Source organism: Gopherus flavomarginatus, chromosome 3, assembly GCF_025201925.1.
Source record: "Gopherus flavomarginatus isolate rGopFla2 chromosome 3, rGopFla2.mat.asm, whole genome shotgun sequence".
In the NCBI taxonomy this organism is placed as follows: Eukaryota; Metazoa; Chordata; order Testudines; family Testudinidae; genus Gopherus; species Gopherus flavomarginatus.
In genome coordinates this window covers 98,808,263-98,830,297 of record NC_066619.1, presented here as the reverse complement: position 1 = coordinate 98,830,297, position 22,035 = coordinate 98,808,263, and the positions used below count along the sequence as shown (strand labels likewise).

The 22,035-nt window shown below is 38.6% G+C and overlaps 1 protein-coding gene across 1 annotated transcript; it reads right to left on the bottom strand.

Moving 5' to 3' along the window:
* Positions 1–603: 603 nt before the first annotated feature.
* Positions 604–21,932, bottom strand: ANXA1 (annexin A1). The gene is given in 14 exon segments (XM_050944218.1): positions 604–1,001; positions 2,913–3,035; positions 4,008–4,066; positions 5,533–5,628; positions 6,492–6,585; positions 8,279–8,335; positions 9,353–9,432; positions 9,988–10,047; positions 10,050–10,074; positions 11,198–11,311; positions 13,646–13,740; positions 14,581–14,674; positions 16,631–16,710; positions 21,820–21,932. Coding segments are annotated over 13 exon segments (1,023 nt in total). The 5' UTR covers positions 16,697–16,710; positions 21,820–21,932; the 3' UTR covers positions 604–941.
* Positions 21,933–22,035: the final 103 nt, after the last annotated feature.

The following is a 22,035-nucleotide window of genomic DNA, read 5'->3' as shown; positions in this document are numbered from 1 at the left end:
AAAGTTTACAACTGAACATTGACTTAATACAACTTCAAAAATTTACTGTGCAGAAGACAAATGCTGCTTTCCCTTTTTTTTAGTAGTTTACATTTAACAGTACTGTACTCTTTTTTGTTTGTTCATTTTTTGTCTCTGCTGCTGCCTGATTGCATATGTCTGGTTTCAAATGAGCTGTGTGGTTGACTAGTCAGTTCGTAATCTGGTGTTCGTAACTCTAAGGTTCTACTGTAGTTATTTATATGTGAAAATTTTGCTCAGTGCACAATTTTATGTTTATTCTGAATTTTGAAAAAGAATCTGAATAGCATTCCCCATGCAAAGCCTTCACCATTAGTGACAGGAAGACAGAAGTAGCATGAGTTTTCATGATGCTGATATCTCTCATTTTAAGAAAAATACATTGCATTGCTAGTTAACCTTCTGTTCTGCTTCTGAGGCTGACATATAATCCCATTCAGTTCTGTTTTACCTAAGTTGTGAATTTAATTGTGCTGCTGGAAGCTGTTGAATTCACTTGTTTTAAATTCTCGTTCATTATCCTATGCTATATGGAACAACAGCAGGCATAAAATGTAGAGAAGCCATAAAGGACACATTAGACCTCTTCACAGGTTAATTTTATTTGTAAAGTTACACTTGCGTAGCTTAGAGAAAAACTTGTACCTTGTATATGCTTAATCTTTTTAAAGCAAATAGAACATTTAAGTACACTCTTTGGCTTTGGGTAAATAGAAAAAAGGGATTAATAATGCCACACAGCATAGTAATATCAAAATACATTTTCCAGGCTAAACATTTTCCAGATAGCACATCTGGACCACAGTCTAAACTAGAGATCCATCTCTGTTTAAAGCCTATGTTATATTTTGTAAACAGCTGAGACAAAGGGAATGTTAACCTCGGTGACAAGGCTGGAATGCATCAGAACATCATGAAGCTTAGTTATCACCACCACACAAAGCCACCAGAATGGTTTCGTAATCTCCTTTGGTTTCATCCTGTCAATTTAAGAACACTAAAATTATTATTACAGTTCTGACTAAAGATTCTGACTAAGATCAAGACCCCATTGCGGTGGACACTGGATATACACCTTGTAAGAGAGACAGTCCCTTCCCCAAACTAAGGCCACACAAGATTAACTCAATGAACTCTGTATGGTCCCACTAAATTAATGGGATTATTCAGGGTGCATAAAACTAAACACATGAGAGAGTCTTCAGGATCACAGCATACACCGACAAGATAAACAATGATAGGAACCAGAAAGGATTCATTTTACAGATTGGGCACTGAAGCACAAAGACATTAGGTGGTTTGTCTAAGATGATACAGTAGGTCTGTGGCAGAGCTGAGACTATCCTGAGTCCTGAAAGAGTGCCTTAACCATCCTACCATGGGTGGAATGGAAAATCACCCTTTACCAGTGAACATGAACTATAATTAATACATATTAAGATTGGGCTATTCCTAACTTGTATTAGCATAGAGTTCTTTGGAAGTAATTTTAGATGTCATGATATTTAATTGCTCACAGAATTCAACAATTTGGAATACGATTTCCATAAGCATCTAATTTATTAAGCTCCATGTTTTCTCAAGTGTGACTATGCCTTACTTGATTCAGATGGCATGTACTATATCAGATTCAGTTTTCTAATGCAGCCATGTAATTTTGCATCAAGATAGGACACAGTGTGATATGTGAGACAAAGAATCTCGTGTGTGTGTGTGTATATATATATATATATACACACACACTTAAGAATACTAGTAAATTGAATAATTGTACTGTCTGCAGTATTTTATTTGTGAAATGGCAGATACTGGCAAAGATTAATTTGAGTGTTTTAGTCCATGTACTGTAAGTTTCCTCTACAATCACTGTGCTTGTTACTGAGAGTATTCAGTAGCTCTCAAAAAGCTATTTGGCAGTGGTACATTTAAGTCAGTGAGCTACTAGAAGGAGATTGTTTAAATTTTCCATAAGCACATTCTGGTTTTGCCTTTAAGAAAGGTAAGCCTAAAGACACAGGGACAGATCTGTACATGGCATAAGCTGGCATTGCTTAGTGATTTACACCAGCTAAGGGTGTCACCTTCTCAGTTCTGCTGAGGATGCCTTAACTGCTCTGGAAATGCAGCTTTTTTCAATGCTATATTTATTTGTCCTATTTATAGGTATATATTTAATTTAAATTTCAGTAGCTGAATTACAGAGACAAGTTGGATGAGGTAATAGCTGTTCTTGGACCAAATTCTGTTGGTGACAGGGACAAGCATTCTACCCACACACATCTCTTCTTCAGGTCAGAACTCTGTGGCTAGAAAGCTTGTCCCTCTCACCAACAGAAGCTGGTCCAATAAAAGATGTTACTTCACTTGTCTTGTCTCTCTAATACCCCGGGGCTAGCACAGCTACATCTACATGGCATACAGAAGTAGAATTGGTAATGGAAAAGTGCCAGACTGGCAGCCCTGAAGACCTCTGTCTATCCCCAGAATCCTTACAGCAAGGATGGGGCAGTGTAAGCATTCCTACCCTGCCCTCCCACTGTGTCACATGTGGAACCACAGCTAAAAGGAGGAGAGAGTAGTTCCGTCTCTATGTTCACTCAGTCTTTTGGCCACTGGGCTGAAACTGCCAAAAGATGCTGTATATCGCCATTTGCAATGGCTTTTGTGACACATACTTATCCACCAGGAAAGGACTCAGCCCCACCACCACCATTTCCATGTGAGTCATCGAAGGAACATCAGATAGTAATTATTTTTCAACCCCGCCTAAATTAAAATTGGTGACCTAAAGGATGGCTATAAAGCCCATTACCAGCCTCCTGAGCCAGCCAATTACAATAACATTTTACATTCAGTAGCTGATATAGCTTCAGCTGAAGGGAAAAACATACCAAGATGGCCTGGCAGAGAGGTATGCCATACAGCTTCTTATAATAGCCCTTGATCTCATTCATGTCAACCTCAGAACGTGAAACCATGATTCTGTTCAGTATTTTGTGGCGTGTCCCAGAGCCCTGTTAAAAATAAATCATGATTACCTGGGCATAAAAAGCATTATTCTTAAATCATGGTGGTACATGTTTATTTTGACAACCTGAATGATTTTTCACATCAAAAGGAATTGCATGTTAAACAATTGGGGGGAAATGGACTGTTGCGACATAAATAAAAAATAGCTGTGAATTCATCTAACCACCCCGGTCTGAATGTGCACAGGACTCAGGCCCAGAACCTGCACTGCCTCTGATGCCCTCAGATCCTCCCTTTCAGCCCCCTGACAGAGAGGAGACATGCTGATAAAGCTCCTTTGCTTTCTGCTGGCCGACTGCCCCTTAAAGTGAGGGTTCTCTAGAGAAGCAGGTTTCCCTCTGGTGTGTGAAGGTACAAGTGAAATCTGGCTTGTTTTCAACATCAGGGAAAGCTACAGGCTCTCTATTTATCTTAAAAAAAAAAAAAAACTTGAGGAGGTGTCTTCTCATCTTGATACAATTGGGTTTACATACATAGCTCCTGTTAATGTTAATGGGAGTTATGTGAGTAAACTCCTAACCACTGGGATGGGGAAACATCCTCATAACAGTGGCCCTTATGGTCTCATGTGATCTCCAAAATTCTACAGTGATGAGGCCTTGTAAGTTACTAGATAGATGCAGTGTCCATTGGTATGCTCTTAAAGTTCATTCTGGGTGTAGAGACATTATCAGTTCTTGTAGTATTTCCCATTTTACATATAATGTTAATATCACTGAAACCAAATTAACTTTTTAACTGTGTCCATTGTAGATAGGTAGATGCAGATGAGTTCCTATAGAGATAAAGCTCCGAGCCCCTTATACCAGACAGGAAAATGTATGGAAACTCACTGAATTCTCTTCCCTTTGGCTCCCTCCTGAGGGGCTTTTCATGGCAGGATGCTCTGGCCCAGTTTGTCATCTTACATTAAAAAGTTCTCCCCCCACAAACAAACGTTTTTCAGCATACTTTACCTTCATTGCCAAGTTGAGCTTTTCTGCAAAGAAAGCTGGTTTGCTTGTGGCACATTTCACTGCAATGAAACAACGTGACGGAATTAAATATGACACATAAGTAAAGCACACACGCAAAGTAAGGGAAAGGGTACTGTCATCCGTACTAAGTTGGGATTTGCAAGCACGAGGTTAAGAAATATGCTGCAGTTCTCGAGTGGCAAAGTGAAGCAGTTTTCTACCAGCTTAGAAATATTATGCTGTGAGCAATCAACTATACCAACCATATGCCTAATACCATGATGTATTTAGAGGGTGCTGATAGTACTTTTCCATTTTTTTTTCTTGCCTGAACTAAACCTAGCAAAGAAATAAACTGAATTGGTGCGTTATGCTTGCATCAAACACTGAGAGCTGGGTTGGGAGTACAACAATAATGTATTTCACACCCATGCAGCCGTTTGCATCCATAAGGCTCAATGTCTTCCTGGAGCTCGCTAGTGCACAAATGACACGCCCACTTATAGACTCATACACTTTAAGGTCAGAAGGGACCATTATGATCATCTCGTCTGACCTCCCACTTCATCACACCTTAGGGAGAATGCAACTATTCTGTATCACTGGCCAGATCCACTGGCTGGTGTGTGTGGCGTGAACATGGTTCTGCCTCATCCCTCCCTCTTTTGAAGTGGCATGTGGGCCCGGAGATTTTAGAAAGGAGATAGCCTTGTCTATCAGCAATTAGCCCAAAGTCACTCAAAGAGTCAGTGGCAAAGTTAGAAATAGAATCGCGGTCTCCTGACTCCCCAGTCCCACGCTCATTCCACTGAGGTGTGATATTTTAAGTGAGGATTGTTCAGCCACAGGGTAGTCCCCGGTATTGTAGCTCCACCCTGTCTCCCATCATTTGTACTGTGCGTGGTGAATAGAAAGTTTAAAGGACATAATAACAGACATGTGACAACAAACATCTGCCCTGAGTCTTTACAAAGATAGTCTCCTGAGCGCATCTTAGGTGGATGATTTGTAATATTTTATCAAAATGTAAAGTAAATCAGTGTGGAGAATAAAAACTTTACAGCCCTGATTTTTATTTACACTGGAGCAACTTTATACCACTCTGGCAGAATAAAGAGCTTTAAAGTGAGATAAAATTACTTTTATGTTTGCTCTTTGGGCCTTTTACACAGCCAGAACGACTTTAAAGCAACTTTAGTACAAATGAGAATCAGAGTCTATAGGTGGATTTCAACAAAGACATCTGTTTATGAAATGTGCATTTTCACACATTAATTTATATTTTTTATTTATCTGAAACAATTCCTGTTTATTCCATTTTTTTTCCAGTTAGACTTTCCAGAGTGTCAGATACCAAACTGTCATGTACAGTAGCTATGCTAGTTTTTAAATGAAACACAATAGGAGACCAGGATCCCTTCCCATTGGGGAATGAAAGATATTTTACTTCTGACATTCATATAGTTAATATGGAAAGAAGCACAGTTTCAAAACAATGAGTTACTTGGCAAGGGGGATTACATACCAATCGCTGTCAGACAGTTTTCAATGTCGCCTTTCAGTTCCAGGTCCAGTGCCTTGTTCATGTCATGTTGGCTGAATTTGGTATATTTCTGAAAGACTAAACATGGATATCAAGCTTAGTGAAAACTGGGAAAATACTATGTTCTTGCGCTCTTTATTTTGTTAATGTTAAAAAGTTCTCTGTCCACCATCTGAGTAGACAGTTAGCTAACAGTTTGATGATGTCATCAGATCAGCAAGTGATATACAGTGTAGGAAATAAGCTACAATTTGAAAAGCTTGCAGCAGCTTTGAGTTTCCAACTTCTGACACAGGAACTGATGTACCAAATCACATGATAGAAAGTGTAGTTATGTACCAGGCCTATTTAGCCCAAAAGCCAGTCTCTGACAGTGGTTAGTATCAGATACTTCAGAGGAAGTGACAAGAAACCCTATAATAGTTAATTATGTGAAACCCGCCCATATGGGAATTGCCTTCCTAACCTCAGTCAGTTGGTGCATTGGATTATTCCCTGAAGCACAAGCAGTCCTCCAAAAAGCAAGTTAAGACAGATACACATCTACTGCATTTACTTTAGAAGATCCTCAAAATGGGATGCAGTTCAACCCATAATTTGAAATGTCAACTTTATGCACCAGTTACTGCCATCGAAAATGTGTGTATTGAGAATATATTTCATAGAAATAACTTTTTTCAAGCCTTTGCTGAAATAACCATCTCATGTGCATGTTTCTGTTCATTGCATATACAGTATCTGTTTACACTGATATAGCATCTGACTTTAGAAATTGGGGACCAGTCCAATGTCTTTTAAAGACAATGGAAAGACTGTTTGATTTCAGTGAGCATTGGTTCACATCCTTAGTTGTTTCAATACTTCTGGCACCTGTTACTCAGATATGAGAGGTGCATTTTTAAAATACAGTTCCCTGAGGCAGAAAGCTTCATTCAACCTACCCCTTCGAAGATGTGGGAAGCTTCTCGTAGTAAGGATGGTAATGAATACATTGATATCTGTTCCTTTTCTTTTCTCTCCTGCTTCATATAAGGCCTATTGTAAAGCACAGAAGTTTATATATTATCCTTATAATGAGATGATCTGGAATATTGCACAACTAAAGCTCTCACCCTCAGTCAAACATAGGCCTTTGTACCATTGTCTTCATCAAGGACTAAGGACATTCCATACATAATATAGAATGCCTCACATGTCACGAACTTGTACAGATGATTGTTATTCTTAGCTTTTCCCACTGTTACTGCATTCTTGGCTAAAGTCATAATAGTTTCACAGGCCGCTAGACACATGTGCTTGGCATTTCCAAACATTTTTTAACATGACCATTCCTGAGAAAAGTATGCTCTTGTCAGTGTGGAAAGTACAGGACTGACTGGCTTTCTATTACTGGACCCAAATGCATAATTAACTCAGATAAGAATTCTACAGAAATGAATTATGGGAAAACTACACACATCTTTCTTTTCTTTCCATGAGGGCCATTAATGGAAAACCAGACTCATCGACTTTAAGGTCAGAAGGGACAATTATAATCATCTAGTCTGACCGCCTGCACAATGTAGGCCATAGAATCTCACCCACCCACTCCTGTAACAAACCTCTAACCTATGTCTGAGTTATTGAAGTCCTCAAATTGTGGTTTAAAGACCTCAAGGTGCAAAGAATTTTCCAGCAAGTGACCCGTGCCCCATGCTGCAGAGGAAGGCGAAAAACCTCCAGGGCCTCTGCCAATCTGCCCTGGAGGAAAATTCCTTCCCAACCCCAAATATGGCGATCAGTTAAACCCTTTTCCCTTCTTCCTTTTCCCCAGCTCTCCAGACATTCTCCACCCACACTAATCACCTGTGAGGTGGGGCCCATTATCATGGCTAAATTCATTCAGCAAAGGAATTGCCAATAGTACTCCATTCAGAGCCCAGCAATGATGCACTTTAATTGACCTATTAAGATTCTATTCAGTGCTGAAATGTACTCCTTCCATTTTAAAGGATGAATATACTTTCCTCTCAGCCGTCTGTGTGTGTGTGTTTGAAAGCAAACGTGCTAGGAAACTGAACTCTCAGACTGCAGGATTAAGGACTTTATATCAAAGTTGAAGCTCTGAATTAGAGTAGTGATGATGTGATTTTACCTACAGGCATAAAAGATCAGGACAGGCTGCTATTTCAGTGCTGTTGACCAGGATGTTTCCCGTAATAAAAAATCACACTAATTTAGAAGCTGTACTATGGGAAATGATTGTGGTATTTAAACTTTCATTAAAAAGATTCTAAAATCTGAAGTAATGACATATTAATAAGCATCAAGGAATCTTAAAAGGCCTATGATTACAAAGCTAAAGCTATCACTAAAAAGGAGAGTGCTAACAAATTTCCTTTGGCTAGGGTGGTGCAGGTGATCCTTCTCACGCATGTACGCTTCTTTCCCCCTCAGAGATTGGTGGATGTACTGGTTTTTATAAATGAAGGAAGAGGTCATGGGTAACTTATCAACCACACTACAGACCTCTACTTGCTCATGTACTAACAGCTTTCTCCAAGAAAAGAGACTCCATCAACCTCTAAACTAATAAAGGATCTTGGGTGGGGTAGGGAGGACATCAGTACAGTAGATTATACAATGTCCTCAGCTCGAGTGATTGTGCTTGTTACAATCTATGTTGAACATGGAAAGAAAACAGACAAGACAAAACATTTCTCAAATAGAGTGCAGAGCTTTTTCTTACCCTGGCATCATTGTCAGCAAGCTCTTCATTCACACGGCCATCTTCGTTACGGTCACCCTAAAAATTTTCATTTTCTCACATTACTATTTTGTCTATATAACCCTGGAATGAATGCCATTTCACATTACGCCATTTTAGCATGAAGTTTGAAGCACTAAGGTGAAGTTCTAATGGGTAAGTCAATTGCTCTAAGAATGAAATCAAAGCATATGCAAACCAATCAATCGGGTTTCCTTTGTTTAGGGCCAGACCTGAGTAGTGTCTTACTTCTCGAATAATCATATGAACGTCATTGAGACTCCTTGTCAAGTAAGGTTCTATTCACCAAAAAATAATGGGTGTCAGAATCTAACCATTAGGTAGAAATTCAGACACTGAACTCATTTTAAGATAGACTTAATAAATTTCATTCTGATCAAGGATTTTATCTCAAGATGATATTTTAAATCTCAATCCTTCATTTTGCGGGGGAAATTTCACACAGATTGTGACAACTTCAGATCCCTGAAACATGGAGTCTGATACCTGTTGACTTTACAGAAAGATTTTATATATCATGCCCATTAAATAAATGTTTTATTTAATCTGCTTTTAAATATCTGCATATACGGCAATTTGTCCACCTTCCACACACACTGCTTTTATCCAGCTATATTACTGTTAAGAAATATTTCCTGCTATATAGCAGAAAGTTTTACATTCCTTTTTTTTGGCATTGCTTTTTAACTTGCCATCTTCTGAGATTAAATAATTTCTATGACTTCTATTATTACTTTCAAAATACTTATAAACTCTGATCAAGTGAAAAAGTTTAAAAGCAAACAGAAGCCAGTGAAAATCAGGATTTTTCTTGTAACTTCTAGTAGGATGAAAACATTATTCTAAACATCAACTTATTTAAAGAGAAATTTTGCTCCACATAGTAAGATTTTTTTTTTTAAATAAAGAGTAATAAGCAACAAACAAGTCCCCCATGGTTTCTCTGGCTGATGTACATACGTCATCTAACTCAACCAAGACTATTAACTCTTTCTTAAAAATAAAGTTTACTGAAAGTATTTGAACATGACATACCTTGGCTAGAGCAAGCAAAGCCTTTTGGAAGTCTCCGGATGTATCTGAGACAATGTCTTTTGCAAGATCTCTCTTAAGCTCTACAATAAAATAAGAAAACAATAAAAAAAATCCCACAATATTTTAAAGAATTCTTTCATCTCATTTATAGAAATATTCCTTCCAGTTCCAAATCTCCTACTTAAATATGTGTTTTTATCAATATTGGAATTAGTCATTTTAATCTGGGTCCATTGTTATCTTTGTGGGAAACTATCTTTGCATAATTTTATGTGCCCTCTCTAATTTGTTTACTAATAAATTGAGATGAACTGTGAAGTCTGGAGTCTGATCCAAATATCTAACCTTGGAAATAGAAGGGGGAGGATGGTTTAGGTCCATCTCTTTTTAAAATTTTCCTGAGTCACATTTTCCATAAGGAGTCTGGTTTACATGAGAAGAAGCAGGGAACAGTAAGGCTCTCCTGCTGCTTTGGAGTGAAACTTTTTATGCCAGGAATGGAATTTCTCAGACTTATTGGTCATGGATGCTTCAAAATCACCACCACTAGGGAGAGAAACAGCTTGACCAACCATGCCTTTATTCCTTCCTCAATGATATGTTCTATGCATGTAATTTTACAACCTATGAATTACCGTCCCTGTAGACTCTGCAGATTTCTCTGATTTCCCTGTTGTTCCTTGAAGCCAGAATCTTAAGGTATCTTCATCAGTTCCAAGCCCCTGTTGGAAAATAGTTGAGCAAATTTTGTCTGACCTTATGTAACTAGGGAAACACAACATCTAGAAGCACAGAACCACATGTGATAACTCTAAAATCAATGTCCTTGATTACAGATACATAAGTTTTTGGAAGGTTATTTGATCTGGGAGCCCGTATACAGTAAGCCAAGCCTTCCAGTCAATCAGAAACAATAGGCATTTCACACCATCCCATAAATTATTTTTACTATAATTCCTCTTTATCATACTTAATGCTACTAATGTCTGAGAGAGGTATTACAAAGACTGAGCAGCTTATAGGTAGGGCTTGCTCTGAGAAAACTGGGTGGAAGGAAATAAAATTCCTTTTTTAAAAAATTAGTAATTTAATAAATGTTATAGGGAAATGACAGAAGTGAAAGAGCACCATTTGTTCAACCCTTGTCAAGGGCTGCATTTGCCACCTGAACTTTAACTTATGGGTTATATTTCCATATGTCTAGTGTTAAATAAATTTTCTCCATCAGAATTTTTACTTGGCCTGACTATAACTTTAACTTTGAAGAATTAGTCCATTCTGCTGCTTTGTGGTGGTGGTATATTTTTTTTAAAAGTAAGGAGGGGGGCATTTGTGCTTCTTCTGATTCACCTGGGGCAATTCAGAAAGTCTTTTTCCTACATGGAATTTTTCTCATTTAGTCTTCAAAATTAACGGTTCAGGAACCAAATACTGTATTCAAGATGACTGTATACATCGAACTGATGCAAATAAACTCAGATGTTAACAAACTTGATGAAATAATTATAGTCATGAAGCAAACAAAAGGAAATTATTTAGCAGGTGCAAATCAACAGCTTGGCTTTATTGCACCAGGGTATTAAATAGTCCAGTTTTCAGAGGGTGAAATTAGAACTATTCACGCTCATACTTTTAACTGATTGGTACTTGCAAGCTATGGATGCATCTTCACAAACTTTTAAATAAATAATACAGATGCTACTCTTGTCTGACACTTTGAATTTATTAGTGTTCTTATTTGGCACTGCAACCAATATTCCAATCTGAATATAATTGCAGAATATAAGCAAGGATAGCAGCAGAGTTGTTTAAGTTGGGACTTGTGCTGAAATTTTATTGCCATACCTTCATAGCAGCCCTGAGCTCCTCAGCATCAAACTGGGCTGGAGTTTTCAACAGAGCCAGGACAACTTCTTCAAGCTGACTTCTGAGGGCTTTTTTCAAAGCTTCTTCCAGAGACTACAAGGAAGGATACACAATTGTAAGCTGTCAAGCTTTAAAGACCCACAGTTCAGAAGCACCCAGAAAATGAATGAGCAATCCTATTCTACCTTCCTTAGGTAAAAAAATTCACCTTCCATTATAGAGAATCATGTTTTAAACTTCAGGTACTTTGTCTGCATTTTATTCATGTTGATGATTCTTTAACTAGCTATTACAAAGTGTTCAGAAGTACTCTCTCCTGCATACTGCACTGAAGACAAAATAAATCCAAAGTAAGTAATCCTGTAAGTAGCTAATATGGTTATTGTGATTGTGACTTGCTTACAGATGCATTTGAGTGGGTGGGGAGCTTTTGTGTTTGCCTAGTTAGGAATAAAGAAGTTGGAAACCACACTATTAAAATGGAGATTTTCAAACAAGTACTGGAAAGTGATGTGAGAGATCTTGCAAGTTTAGGATTAGTAGTGGATCTTCACATATCCTATATATCAACTCTTCCTAACTTAGGGCTTGGCTACACTCAAAACTTCAAAGCACTGCCGCAGCAGTGCTTTGAAGTGTGAGTGTGGTCACAGTGCCAATGCTGGGAGAGAGCTCTCCCAGCACTGCACGTACTCTACCTCCTCATGGGGTTTAGCTTGCAGCGCTGGGAGCCGCGCTCCCAGCGCTGTGGCACTGTTTACACTGAGGCTTTACAGTGCTGTATCTTGCAGCGCTCGGGGGGGTGTTTTTTTCACACCCCTGAGCGAGAAAGTTGCAGCGCTGTAAAGCGCCAGTGTAGCCAAGGCCTTAAATGCAGTTCTTGATACTTCACTGTGTGCAAAAATTATAGCCCTATGCCCACCCCCTAAACAAGCCTGCAATAATTGCTTTAAGAATTGTCACCTCTTTATTGATACACCAAGCAGAGGTACTCTGTTCTGCAAGTTAGGACCTCCTAAATCAGTGGGGTTGCTAAGGGAGCACTAGATTTAGTAGTCAATATCTGCTGAATTCTGCTTAGTTTCTGATACTCAACCAGTTACTAGAGTGTGTAGGTCCCTAGAGAATATGCTTTAGCATTTTAAAATCTTTCATATTATCAAAATTGAAAATTAAATTTTAGTTTTAAAAAGGGGTGAGATGAATCCTAAAGCTCTTTGTGACTTTGAAACTGTGTTTTAATGTAAGCCTTAATAGAAAAAGAGAATTGCAAAGCTGGGGCTTCCTCTCTGGGGCGGGATAAGGCTGTATATACCACAGTGAGGTTTGCTGAACCGGAAGACAGAAAACCTAGACACAAAAAGGCACTTTTTTAGAACTGTTTTCTTAGTGGTTCCCTGCAAGCCACTTCAGGGTGAGTATCTTGATTGCTGGTTTCTTTGTGACTTAAAGGGCTCAATAATTTAGATATATCGATTGTTTAAATAATATTTCAGTAAAGTTATGGGCTAGACTGGAGAGTTCGTTGTAGGGAGGTGCAGTGCTGCAACCTTCTAAAGGAGATACGATGATCCCCAAACTCCCCTGAGCACCGAGGGCAGTAAGGGTGCAGTCTGTAACATCCATTAGGATGGAGCAGACTGTGCACCAGACCCATTCAATGGGCTGGTGTAGAAGTGAGGCAGGGCCAAGATCCTGCCTCTTCCTTGCCCCTTTTGGAATGATACCCCTTCTTGAGCACACATGAAGAAATTCCTTCTGGTTCTCCACACACAGATATTGCCAATTTTGATTGGACATATTCCTGGAGGTTTCATTACAACATATTTAATTAAATATTAATCTTTAATTCCTGGCAACTCCAGGACAATCCTCGAGAATTGGCAACCTTATCCTTATGCAAGATGCACAAGGTTTCTTGCATCCTTCCCCCTGTACACTTGCATAAGGGCTAGCCACAGCCTGCCCTTTATGTTTGCTTTTCTATATACCATTAGATTGGCAATTCATATAGATACCCAAGATAACAAGTGAACATCATGCTGAGAATTGCTTTGTTGGAGCATAATCCTGCAAAGTACTAAATGCCTCCAGAAAATTAGTGAGAGCTCTCAACTCCCAATGGCTCTCAATGAGTCCATTGGGGCTTTAAGGTGCTTGGTGATTTGCAGGATTAGAGCCTTGAACTTTATCTCAGGACGATGATGGCCATTATGTTAAAAGTTTAATAGCCTTTGCACATCTGAGGGTGCATTGTAATTGCAGTACAACATTATCATTCCCGGCCACAGCCTTCAGCAACTACATAGAGAAGATTCCCTGTAATATTATGTTTTGGGAAGCTAAAACTGCATGGACTGTCAGGACTAGCTGCAAAAATTGAAAAACTCAAGCTGCATATTAACGGCAGCCTTGTTTTTACTGTACCTTTCCTTTAGACTGCTGGTATGCAGCTTTGATCTGCTGGCGTTGTCCATTGCTTCTTTTAGTCAAGATATCAATGATGGTTGCTTCATCCACACCTGAAAGTGATGGAAAACAAATATTTGTAAATCATTTTAATCATCCTTCCATTTTGCTTGCCAGTATCTCTAAGTTATGTGTACAAATCATGATTTGTACATTATATTCTCTGAAATTTGTCTTGTTTACACTGCTAGACACATTTACATTTATCCAAGGAGAAAATTTAGTAATTAATTTACTAAATTGTGATTATAGCCAAGAAAGCAGATAAATAGTTCCTTAAAAGTTGTTGAAATCCATTTTTGCTATGGTGTCATATACAAAGTCACTGAAATGTTCTGAGTGAAGTACCCAGACTAGGCCGTAGCTAAACAGAATAAATATTATAGCTATCATGCTCATGTTTAATTTCAGTAAGTCTAATTGAAAAAGATGTCATATTCTGCCCAATGTGAAATTCATTAAAGACAAAAGAGTAATTGAAAGAGTACATAGCACAGTATCAGCAAATTCACATCTTAATTTTGGGGACTTTTAATGGGAATCAAATCAAAATCATTAACTTGGCATGTAATAATTCTCCTTCAGTTCTTTAAAGATTAAATTTATAATATTGCTACCCTTTGTGCAAAAAAATGCACAAACTGTTAATGCAGTGTTACAGTCTGAAATTGAAACACAAAGTTAAGAAATCAAAACGTTCCAGTTTTTCCCATGTGACACATTCAGAATGCAGTAGTTTTGATAACTTGCTAGTCTATTAGATATGTATGAGTTTTCTCTGCTGAATGCTGTTACCTCCGGTTCTGTCATTTTATTTAAGGTTATTCATTCTCAATTTCCCTGGGGAAAAATCCTAATTCTATAATGGTGTGTCATATTTTTACTCTTCTTACCCTTAGCAGTTATAGCTTTGTCCAATGCGGCAGCATCAGATGATGGATTGAAGTTAGGGTAGGTATGGACTGCAGATCCACGTTTTGAATTTTTCTAAAAGAAACAGAATTTGGTCATTTCTCAGAGACTCATTTTATGCCCACAAGCAGCTCATGTGAGTTTCCTAATTGGGAGAACTTACTACTCTGTACCATTATTAAGGAAGGGAATGTTATCCCTTTGTAACCCCATTATCAAAGAAGGGAAAGAGTAGAGCACAAGGCTGTATAGTTATATAATTACCAGCCCTACCACTGACTTGTTGTGTGACCTTGGGCAACTCACGCAGGTCTGTTTTTGGTCCAGCAGTGCCAGTGCATCAGGAACAACTCCACTGACGTCAGTGTGAGATTAATAGTTACCCAGCTCACAGAGGTTTCGTGAAGCTTTATTAATTAATGTGTAAAATGCTTTGAAATCCTAGGATGAAATAAAATATATAAGTGCAAACTATTGGTATCCAAATATGTTTGGGTGTGAGGTCTGATAGCGCACTTTACTACTACATCAGTTGGGTCAAATGCTAATATCTGAACTTTCGTAGAATTAAACATCTGTTCTCTGTGTCTTCAGTCTTATCTCCTGCCTTTTCTCTTTTTACTGGATATATTTTAAAGAACTTTAGAAGTGAATGATTAAGGAAGAAGACACAAGAAGCAAGGTATACATGCACCGGATACATTGTGATGCATAGGGCAAAACGAACTACTTAATATTCTTGAAGTGCTGATATCTCACTAAGCAACTGCGTGGATGGCCTACTTCCATAATTATATCATGATGTGTGTTTATTAACATACACATGTAACTTGGCAAAGCTAGACTAGGGAGATTCGCATGTACTTAATACTATTAAATGTCCACTAGAATTATTGTTGGTAGATGTGGCACATTAAGAAGAAGCACTGCCTACTTCAGTGCCCCCATGTCTCAGACATGCCCTATGATTTAATTTTTACTTTGGCTGCCATAAGCAACTGCTCATGAAAAGAATTCCAGGCTGTAATGGTGCAACTGGGGCTGTCATGCTGGTGAAAAGGGAGTCTGGCCAGAAGGCTGCTGTGCTCAGGCAGTCCCTGGATGGAAAGGCTGCAGGACTGGGGTTCCACAAAATGGTTTAAAGCCACCTTAGCCTATCATCTGCCCCAAATGTTACTTTCCACATATACTGTGACTTCTCACTGGTGTATCACTTTATTTTTTAGCGACACTGACATCCATTAGGTTATCAGAATCCTCCTTGTTGTATCAATAATGTTTCATATCTCTGTATCATCAGAATTTTTTTAATGATGCAGAACATTTCCATTTTGCAAATCTTTCTGGTATCATTGATGAGAGAAGGTCCTAGTACTCATTGTTTAAGATCCCATTTGTTATAATATTCAATGATCTTTCCCACCCTAATCATTTTTTATCCAAATCATACCATATCTACATGAGAACAAAGAACTTATTTTGATGAAATCAGTTCCTCCTTCACATTACTAGTCTCAGACTCTGGGTTTCCTATGTTCGTTTGTTTTGAAATTTTCATGGCACTAGGAGTCCCTGTGTCCTCTTTAAATGTCATTTCATCCTGATAGTCTTAGGTGTCCATATTCCCTTGTGTGGGAATGGGCTCATTTTAGCTTTGCTTCTTATAGTATCAATGGCTGGCTACAGAGAATGACATGTCATTACAGTAACTGAAATGGTTGTCCCAAATGGATGTTGGATACAAACTGGTAACTAGATGTTACTGTGTGTAAATAAGAATAATATCTGTTATCTGATACTGGACTTTCCATCATAGACATATGCTAGTAGTACCTAGCGTAAAATCCTGGCCCAAATGAAGTTAATGAGAAGTTTGCCATTGTCTTAAAGAAGGAATGATTTCATCCCTTAAGTATATTACAAAATACAGATTGCCAAAATGTTGGACTCAATCTGTGCTGATGTTTTAAACTGTGTTTCTAAAGTCATTTGTATGTGAAAGTTATGCTCTTGGGAGGTTGCAGTACTTACAATGCACTCCTGCTCCTCATTGTCCATAAACCATGCCTGTTTCAGAAATGCTTGCACCATCGACATGTTGACCCAAGTTTCTGGAGAGAGAAAATGAAATATTAGAAAACAAAATTTGTTCTTCATCACCTTTATCCTTATGGCATCTCAAAGGATTTTGCAAGCAAGAGATCCAATCCTGGAGTCGCTATACTTCTGTTGACTACAGTGGGAGGCTGAGTAATGTCTGCAAATTCAGGCACAATTAGTTGCGAGTGAATGTGTAGGGTGTAAGTGGCAGCCCTTACGGCATTAAGCAATTGCTCACACACAGCCTTAGCTATTGGAACACGTTTTAGAAACGGAGATCAGACCAGCGTTCCAACTAGTTTAGCATCCTGTTTCCAGCAGTGGTCAATATCAGCAGTTCCAAAGGAAAGAGCAAGAAACCCACAGAAAAATTTCTTCCTTGACCTCCCCATTAGTTAGAAGTTCGCTTCGAGGGTTTGAAGCCTTTCACAAGTACTTGTGCAGCCCTCCCGGAGCACTGCTTTACAGCATTATATCCAAATTCTTGTTATATTGGGTCGTATTATATCGAGATAGAGGTATAGCACATTCATGATTCACTTTTGTTTGACTTTTTAGTACATTAGAACTGGGTTTTTTTTTTTACATATTGTTTGTGATTTGAATTGTTGTTTATCAGATTTTAACTGTGTGGTACCATGCGTGCCTCAATGAGGGAGCACTATCCAGTGTGTGTGTGTGTGTGTGTGTGTGTGAAATATGTCTTACTAATGGACAGGATTTCAGATAAGCATGCTAGAGAGTATTAAACCACTGGGAAAAGATACAATTAGTGTTCTCAGCCTCCCACCCACAAAAAAAAAAATAGAATTAAAGGCTGCGGCTCCATCCTTATCCTACCTTATTGTGCCTATAAGGGATTCATTAATGGGGCTTGGTTGAATCCTGCTTTAAGTAAATGGAGACAAATGACCATTTCAGGATCAGCTTACATTCAAAGAGTAATTAATGTGCAGTACTCACTATAAATCACTGCACTTGAAACACATATATAATATAAAAGAGGGATAGATGGGTATGTAAGCCACACCTAGCTTCATTTTAGCTCAGATTGTTGATATTAAATAAAGGGTTTGATCAGATCCTACTGTAGCACAGTAAGAAATAGTATCTAAATAAAGTATCCTATAGACTTATGTTAGGAAAACAAATGAGACTAGAAGATGTCTGAAAATAGAACTTTTGACAGAATGTATAATGTTGTTGAAGCTGAAGATTTGATTTGATTTTTGCTAAAATCTGTCACCTGGATCACGTTTGTGTCATTGCATCTCCTGGGTATAACGAGGCTCTAAGATTGATGTATAATACTGAAAGGACTGAAAAGCAATGTGGGATTTTGGAATGTAAGGAATTCTGAGAGAGCTGGTCAAAATTTGGAATTTTCATCTTGTGACAATTCTAAAATTTTGAATTTTCAATTAAAAAAATAAAAGATGTTGATGGAACGGACAAAGTTCAGAAAAAAAATTATATTTGGAAATGTCAACACATTTTATTCTAGCCTTATTCGATATTGAAATGTATTTGCCTGAGCTGCCTTGGTATGTCATAGCAGTAGTAGTTTGGGTGCCTCAGACATCTGTTCTCCTCTATGTGCTTGGCTCACTCCCTGGCCAGACTACATCTCTCATCAGGCACTAATGTCATGTTACTTTCCTTGTTCACAGTGTCAGTTCAACCAGAATGGAGACCATAGAGCATCAAGGAAATATTGTTCAGCCTAAGGAGCCAGTCCATAAATGGGAATGGGGGCACAATGCACCTGAATTACAACTCTCATGAGATGCCACAGATTAATGTCAAACTGACCTGAAACTAAATGTTTCAATTTGATTCAAGAAACTGAAATGTTTTGATTTGGGGCCACTTGACCTAAAACAAAATACTTAATGATTGAAAATTGCAGTTTTCCATGCAAAATACTGATTTTCCAGCAGTTCCATTTTCCATTAAGAAACATTTCTACAGAATAGAACGTAATGGCCATACCGGGTCAGACCAAAGGTCCATCTAGCCCAGGATCTTGGCTTCCAACAGTGGCCAAAGTCAGGTGACCCAGAGGGAATGAACAGAACATGTAATCATCAAGTGATCCATCCCCTGTCCATATTCCTAGCTTCTGGCAAACAGAGATTAGGGACACCATCCATGTCCATTCTGGCTAATAGCCATTGATGGACCTATCCTCCATGAATTTATATAGTTCTTTTTGGAACTCTGTTATGGTCTTGGCCTTCACATCCTGACCAGAGCAGAATATTCCCGAGCAGAGCTAATTTTAAGCATTTATAATAACTAGTAGGTTAAGGATAGTATATTAGCTTTGCATTTGGAATATCTTCTCTTTCGACAGTATCTCATAGCTTTAGCACCCTGTGTCAAACCTAAGGCCACATTCTTGCTACAGAAGCCTGCATGACTCACTTTTATTCTAGTAGGAATCTTGGGCCATGGAACAAACATAAGGTCACCCTACAGTTGGTGAAAGTAGGACACACACTTTTGTCCTATTCATGTCCTATGGTTCAATGAAAAAAACACAGGCCTATTTCAATGCCTGAATACTTGATTGGATAAATAATCTAAAAGAAAACTCAGTTTTTAATCATAAAAATCTTGTGTGGTTGAAAAAGACGCTGGTCCCCAGCCTCAGTTCTAGCGGAACAGCTTTCACAACCCTAATGTTGTTATTAATTAAGGACCAGACCAATAATAAAGAGAGTGGTTGCAGTGGCTCTTATGCCATCCCCTATCCTGGTTGCTCAAATATGGGGAGTGGCTAGGGAAGAGGTGTGGCTGGTGGTTCCTAGCTGCTTTCTCAGTCCCTGGGGTGACTGCCCTGTGCACAGCATGCCCATGATCAAGAAAGTGCAATGGTAACTTAAAACTGCTTTTGCAATACCACTCCTGGGTTGCACTCTGTGCTCCCGGATATAAGCCGTAATCTCTACTGTACCCTAAATGAAATGGGAATGTATCAAACATTGAATTACAGTTAGAAGTTCTTGGTCTGGATTCTCTTTCCCAGTTCCTGACACTCTGCTTCCTGAGAGGCACAAAGAGATTGGAATCTGGCCACAGCTGCTCAACTGAGGAATCTCAGAGTGCAGGAGAACTCCTAGCTGGCATAAACTTTGGAGATGGCTTCTACATCAACCACTCTCCGCCACCCACACACACACATACACACATACCCTGGTCTAGAGGTTGTGATGCAGGTAAGGAGTGGCCACTTAGAGCACAGCTCTGCTCTTCAAATTTTCAGCCAGTGCAAGATCCATTCAGGACTATAGACAGTTGCTATAAACCCCTAGTCTGCTCTAATTTCCATCTATGCTGAGTAGACATGGCATGAGATTCAGGTAGCCATAACTAATTGATTCCCTTTATGGTCCCTCCCTCCTTTGTCAGCCTGATCTTGGTGCAGGAGGAAGTCTAGTCCCTCATTTCCCTTTTCCATACAGACATTTTGGCAAATAAATCCATCCATCTTCTAGTAAACTACTAGCGGTTTTCGGTTGTTGTTTTTTTAAAATTCTACAAGGTAACCAGCACTCTGGCAGGGTTAAATACCTTACTCTGATTGTTCTTTGGTTTGATCTATTGATTGAGAAGGTTAAGAAATAAGTGAGTCTACATGATGAAATTCCTTATCAGCCCAGTTTAAACAAAGTATATTGATTGGTTCAACATGATAGCATACTATAAGCGATAATAAAAGATTACAAGAATGCAGGAAAACACTTCCAGGGTCTCTGAGCACACTCTTGAGAGTGAGAAGCCTAATTTAGCAGAAGTGGGTAAGAGAGGGTTTGAATTTGCTATGAAGAGAAAAGGAGAAGCTGGCTGGACTCTTGCCAGGATCACTAAGGAGAGGTGCCTTCTCCTAAACTTCCCTCCACTCCCAAGTTCAGGCTGAGACAGAAATGACCAAGATGGAAAGGGAGAAAAAGTGCCCAAGCTGCAGGTACCATGGGGGAGAGAGACATTTCTTCCTGCTTCTAATAAGTACTTGAAAAGTTATTTGGCTGATTATCAGAAGTCTGACAACAATTTGTCCCACTATCCAAAAGCTGAATCTCTGTAGTAACATTAAACAACAGCTAAATACTTTTTAATTTTTGTCTTTGGAAACAAAATGAGATTGAATTTGATCTTACATTGTTTTTTACACTCCATTTACTTCAGTGGGATTTCTTGTGATTTACACGGCTGTGAGATTGGAATCAAGCCAAACCTTTGCATACCACATTTCATATTGGGGTTTGCCTCTCCAGGAACTATATTAGATGGACCAGCATGATGGATTTTATAAACACACTAAATTGATCTCGAAAGAGAGTCTATTAACATTGTTAAACCCCATTAGCAAAAAGTTTTGATAGTGTCCACATCAGAAGTGTTTGTGTACCAATTGTCCATTCCTCCTGTACATTCCTGCCAACACCCAGGAAATAGTGCTTCACTCTTATGCACCAAAAGCTTGAAAAACCTGTCCTCAGGACACAAAAGAACAGAGAGAAGAGAAACAGCCTCACCCTTGGAGAAAAAATTAATGGAAAGTCTGAGCAGACCAAGAACCAGATTCTGCAGTACTTACTCATACTGAGTTGCTCTTACATTAGTGTTTAATTATAAAAGCAGATTGTTTTCGTAGCTACCTCATTAAGACTATCACTAAGGTTTCTTTTTCACTTACAGCTGAACTTTGTGAAACAATGAATACAGTTTTTAAGCAGCTTTTGTCAAAGTAAAAGCAGTTTTGAAAAATCATTTCCTTATAAGGTATTAGTTTCCTGTTATTCATAGTTTTGCTGTAAAAATAGCTTTCCATCGTAACCCATTAAAAAACAGAAACCAGCTAATTCCAAGCAAATGTGCTCTCCAATCCTTAATATTTATTCAAGATTTCTTGTGCACCTCAAGTAAAGAAAAATAGTGACAGTTCCAACCCCTGAATGTAAATGCAATACTTTAAGAAATTACCACACCCATTGTGCCTGTGCCAACCAAAACAATCTGCAGAAAACTGCACAAAATCATCTGGTAAATGTAGTACATATGTATTAAAGTTTGCTAAATCAACACAGACCCACAAAGAACTAAAAAATGCATACCTTTTGCTTCACACAGCTAAAAAAGTGTTACTTCTCTGGAAGCTGCAGTCTAGAAGCAGAAAGCCTAAGCTTTGTGATTTTTATAAGACGTTGGGTGACCACACCTAGCAACCAGAGAATATTTCTAACACTCCAATGATTGGCTGATGGTTGTTTGAACGCTACATATGGGCTCTATCCAAAACACACACACACAAATGCCTTGCAAAACCATTC